This window comes from Apium graveolens, chromosome 4 (genome assembly GCF_009905375.1).
Source record: "Apium graveolens cultivar Ventura chromosome 4, ASM990537v1, whole genome shotgun sequence".
Lineage (NCBI taxonomy): Eukaryota > Viridiplantae > Streptophyta > Magnoliopsida > Apiales > Apiaceae > Apium > Apium graveolens.
In genome coordinates, this window is record NC_133650.1 from 49,733,433 (window position 1) to 49,739,067 (window position 5,635).

At 35.9% G+C, this 5,635-nt stretch overlaps 1 protein-coding gene across 1 annotated transcript; it reads left to right on the top strand.

The window, feature by feature from the left end:
* Nucleotides 1-1,183: 1,183 nt before the first annotated feature.
* On the top strand, nt 1,184-1,963 carry LOC141718534 (putative mitochondrial protein AtMg00310). The gene has a single exon (XM_074520916.1). It carries the CDS (start codon nt 1,184-1,186, stop codon nt 1,961-1,963), a length of 780 nt encoding a protein of 259 aa, XP_074377017.1.
* The last annotated feature ends 3,672 nt before the right edge of the window (nt 1,964-5,635 follow it).

Below are 5,635 nucleotides of genomic sequence, written 5' to 3' on the forward strand. Positions count from 1 at the left end.
GTCCGGGGGAAAGAAATTAAAGGTTGTTTTGGTAAAAGAATAAAAGATTGTAAGATCAGATTAAGGGCCCTCAGAGGTAAGCATGATGCCCAGTCGTTGAAAGAGTACGAGGATATGAAAAACCAGCTGCATATTATTCTAGATCAAAAAGAAATTTTTTGGCGCCAAAGATCTAAACAGCTATGGTTGCAAACTGGAGAGAAGAACACCAAATATTTCCACACTTCCTGTAACACGAGGCGAAGGAATAATTTTATCCAAAGATTGAAAAATGACGAGGGAAATTGGGTTAACTGGAATGATGGCTTGTCGGATCTTATTAAAAATTATTTCCAGAGGCTGTTCACTACTGGTAACCACAATACTGACGCTTTCCTTGAGCATATTCCGCAGTCAATCTCTCCTGCTCAAAATAACGAGTTGCTAAAGTCTGTTGAGGATGTTGAAGTTAGGGAGGCGCTCTTTCATATGCATCTTGATAAAGCACCGGGGCCGGATGGCATGACCCCGGTATTTTTTCAGAAAAATTGGAATGTTGTAGGTAAGGAGCTTATTCATATGACAAGGCAATTTTTTGCTACAGGTACAGTTGGTGAGGGCATGAATAATACAAATGTTGTGCTTATTCCAAAGAAGAAACATCCAACAATGTTGGCAGAGCTTCGCCCAATTGCTCTCTGTAACGTGATAATGAAAATTATTACTAAAGTTCTTGCAAACCGAATGAAGAGAGTTTTGGAAACAGTCATTTCGGACACCCAAAGTGCTTTTCTTCCGGGGCGGCTGATTACAGATAATATTATGATTTCATTTGAGATAATGCATTATCTGAAGCGTAAAAAGTTTGGCAAGGAGGGGTATATGGCTCTCAAATTAGATGTTTCAAAGGCCTAGATCGAATTGAGTGGATTTTTTTGGAAGGTATGTTATTGGCAATGGGTTTTAGCAAATGATGGGTTTTCCTAGTAATGCAGTGTGTTACTACGGTTCAATACACTATTGTTCATGGAGAATTTGATGTTGGTCCTATTTTACCTAGTAGAGGCTTGCGGCAAGGTGATCCCTTGTCACCCTACCTTTAAATTATTTATGTGGAAGGATTATCCTCTCTAATTAAGAATTATAAATATAAAAATGGTTGAATGATATTCGAGTTTGTAGAGGAGCCCCGGATGTGAGCCATATGCTGTTTGCGGATGGTAGTTATTTATTTTGTAAGGCCAATACAACTGAAGCTCAGCTAATTTTGGAGGTTCTAACTATTTATGAGCATGCGTCTAGCCAACAGATTAATAGAGGGAAGTCCACGGTCTTTTTCAGCTCAAATGTGATTCCTTATAATAAACAAAATGTGTGTTATGCTCTGAACATTAAAGAAGCTGATAATTCTTCAAAGTGTTTGGGTTTTCCAAACATTTTGGGTCGCAACAAAGCTGTGGTTTTTGGTTATTTGCGAGATAAAGTGAAGGACACAATTCAGAGATGGAACGATAAGAAGGTCTCTAAACAATCTAAGGAGATTCTTATAAAGATGGTGGCTCAGATGCTCCCTTCTTTTTCTATGAATGTGTTTCTGCTTCCGTTGGAGCTTACTCGGGATATAGAAAAATGCATGGCAAAATTTTTCTGGAACACATCATCAACTGGTGGTTCTAAGATTAATTGGATGTCTCGGGAAAGAATGGCTAAACACAAACATTCAGGTGGGTTAGGCTTCAAGAATCTTTGTGAGTTCAACTTGGCAATGTTGGGAAAGTTATGCTGGAGCCTTTTAACGAATGAAGATAGCTTCGTTACTCGAATTTACAAGGCTCGTTATTATGTAGACAAGAACTTTTTGGAGGCCTCTATTGGTAACAGCCCTAGTTTTATTTGGCGTAGTATTGTTGAGGCCAAAGAAGTTATCAGTGATGGCTCTAGTTGGAGAATTGGTACAGGGGAGGCCATTTCTATTCTGAATTAACCTTGGTTGGTTAGTGATAATAATCGTTATATTATTACTGAGTCACCTTCTTTGACTAATCAGAAATTGGTTTCATTATTTTCTACTAGTACCAAGGAATGGGACATGGAGATAGTTCGTGACATTTTCGTTGACAGAGATCAACAGCTTATCAGTAATACGATTGTTGAACATGACCTTGAGGTGGATACTCTTTGCTGGGATCTTGAGCATTCTGGGCACTATTCGGTTAAAAGTGCTTATAAACTTCTTCAACGTCAAACTGGTGACTGGAATGTAGATACAAATTAGGATATTTGGAAGTTGCTGTGGAATATTAAAGCCCCTCCAAAGGCTCTCAATGTTGTTTGGCGTGCTCTTAATCAGTGCTTACCAACTAAATCTCAGTTTTGTAGCAAACATGTGCAGATTGATAATGCTTGCCCAGTTTGCAATGAGCAGGAGGAAACTATTAGTCATGCGTTGTTCTAGTGTAGAATTGCAACCATTTGTTGGCAGGTATTTAATCCAAATATTGTCACTAACAACAATTTGAGTGTTGCAGATTAGCTGCAAAATGCTTTGAATGGTCAATCAGTAAAGAACAAAGCCAAAATTGTCACTTTATGCTGGTCAATCTGGAGGTCGAGGAATGATTGTGTGTGGAATAAGAAGAGATGGATGCCCTTACGTATTGTTGCTAATGTAACACCCCCAAATCCGGGGTCGGGGATTCGGGTTGTTACGAGTTCCATTTCCCTTATCAATACTTAATCTTAACAGTCAACCAGCTACTGCGTACTGTGACCCCACAATATACACACACACACACACCACAAGTTATAGTCTCAGAGATGAATACCAAAAATAACACAAGTCATTTTATTCCACAATTATAAACCATTACACCTTAAAAAGGGTTTCTGAATAATTTACATATTCTTTGCCATTATTACAATTCATAAATATACATAAGTCTGGTACATCAAAAGTTGAAAGCCTAGCCTATTGGTAGATCCTACCTCAGCTACAACGACATCAACGCCTATAGGAAACTGGGGAATGTTTCCTATCCGCTCACGAATTGGGAGCTTGGTCCTGTTCATCTTGTTTATCTGTTGTTGTGTGATGAAAGAAGAAAGAAAGGGTGAGCAACAAGCCCACCGAAATAATATGTATAATAATTAACAATATATGAGCATTCTCATAGTACTCATGAAAGTCTTGGTCAAGAAGAAATGAACCAAGCTGATATCTTAACGCGACCAAGTCACAAAATATTCAGTATATATATATACATATATACTTTTCACAATCTTTGAAATCCTCTGACATGTATAATATACACAGAGTTCCAGTTTATAACTGTACAAAAATATCGTTGTAAGGTGATCTCATATATCTAACCTTGTCTCAACGTTTTTCTGAAAATCTTTGACATGCACAAGATAATCATTTACTAGATATAAGTTTAAAAGATGAAGTTACAAGATACTCCAATATACTTATATCTTTTCCGAATACTACTTGAACTACCACCGTTCAAGGTATAATCTGTTTCAAAAGTTCATCACATAGATGAGACTACAAGATAAGATTTGAATAGATTCAATCCTTGAAATATCATTATAAATAATGAAGTTACGAGATACTTCATTAAGTCCCGATATATATATACACCTATATATATACATTTCATACACTCCTTGAAAACCTCTGTTATGAAAATTATAAACAGAGTTGTAATATCCAATGAATTTGGAAAGGAAAAAACCTTGGCATAAACCTGATATCTTGCTGATCAGGCAAAGATACCAATAAGTAACCTTTTCTACTAGTAGATGGACAAATTCCCCACTGGTCATCACCCTGGCCGCAATAGGACCTTATGCTGGACTGCCACTCAGCCACTTACGCATTTGATGGACTCCCACTGAGCCACTTACACTTTCATGGACGCCCACTGAGCCCATATTGCTTATGCCGACTCAATAGATGGACTTACTTCCCGAACGTTGGGTAAGTAATCAATTAATTTATCAAAACAGCAACCTCATTACGAATATAAAATACACCACAGAGCCGGATCCCTCAGGTTTTGAGCGAGTATTTGAATCCCCTTTAAAAGGAAGATCTTAAATATAAAAATGAGTTTTGGGATCCGCTCTAACTTTTAAAATTATTTTGAAGACTCGAAAACATTTTTAAGAATGTTTGGAGTAATGTTGATTTAATGAAATAAATCAGTCCCGATATATTAAAAAATATCTGAATATTATTATTTAAATAATATTCCCATTAGGATAATCTCTATAAAAGTAATTTGAAGTAGAAGTTTTAAAACTCGTACTTGAAATGAATATTAAATAACCAAAGATATACTTATACGAAAGTACTATCTTCAACTGGATAATCGAAAATACGTTTGATTATCGAAATATTATTCTTTAATAAAATAAAGAATATTATTTAGTAAATAATCGGAGTCATAAGTCCTCGAATGAATATTCAAAATAATACTCATTACATAGAATAAACAGAGTTATAAGTCCTCGAATGTATATTCAAAGTAATATTCATTAAATAAAATAAACCGAGTCATAAGTCCTCGAATGAATATTCCAAATAATATTCATTAAATAAAATAAAGTTATCGAATAAACCTTACTCAATTAATAGTTTTGAAAACTATATCTATATATATAAATATATATATATATATATTATACTCGGGAACATCGACTCCCGGTTTAGAAAATATTCACCTTTGGGTCCCCTATACTAAGGGTATACATAACTACTGCTTATCTCTAGCATAGGTATTATGCAACTTATAAGCAATTGAATCAACAATTAGATATCAAGATTATGAAACAAACATGCATATATACCATATCAGCATGCTCCAATATATCGCAAAATTTGCTAATAACAATCATGCACTTATCACAAGATAATGCATATACATATATTTACATCACAACAACAGTATAACGGGTAGAAAACTTGCCTGAGCGACTGGGGGTGGTAAAAGTACTGGGATGAGTTTGGTAACCTATAAACCACATATAAGTTGGAATTAAATCAAAGTCGCTTATGAATCTATAGTTTAACCAATTAGACCCTAACGTTCGCTTTTGCGCTTAACGATTCACTTAGGTCGCTCGAGTACCCTCGGCTCCACCATTTTTAATAATTTAACCATTAAGAGTTTTAAGGCGATTCTTTCACGAGTATCCTACCAACTGCCTAATCCACTTTACATAATTTTTTCATAATCCAATTAGTCATTTAAGGGCCTTAACCAAGGTTTCAAAGTAAGTCGAGGGGTAAGGGTTCGGTCGCGAAACGCCGTTACTTAAAACGGCCGTTTCTCCTAAACCGTACATCGGATTTAAGCGAACCACATATCAAAACGAAGCTCGTAACATGAAATATCTAATAATGGCAATGGTCAAAACCTAAAAGTGAGTTCACGGGTCCTGATGTTAAGAACAAAAGCAGTCTAAGGTAAATCGGGCATTACGACGGCTATATTTACGCGATTACCAAATTTGTACAACTCCAAATCAATCCACAATCAATCCCACAATCATTACTACAACCAAATTCCATCCATACTCTACTACAACAGCCCCAAAATCTCAAGATTTCCAATTTATACTACTCTCAATCATGAACTAAAAGCTTATA

What these genes read in the sequence shown, in the direction of transcription:
- LOC141718534 (XM_074520916.1), top strand. Translation starts at nt 1,184, where the DNA reads ATGCTGTTTGCGGATGGTAGTTATTTATTTTGTAAGGCCAATACAACT.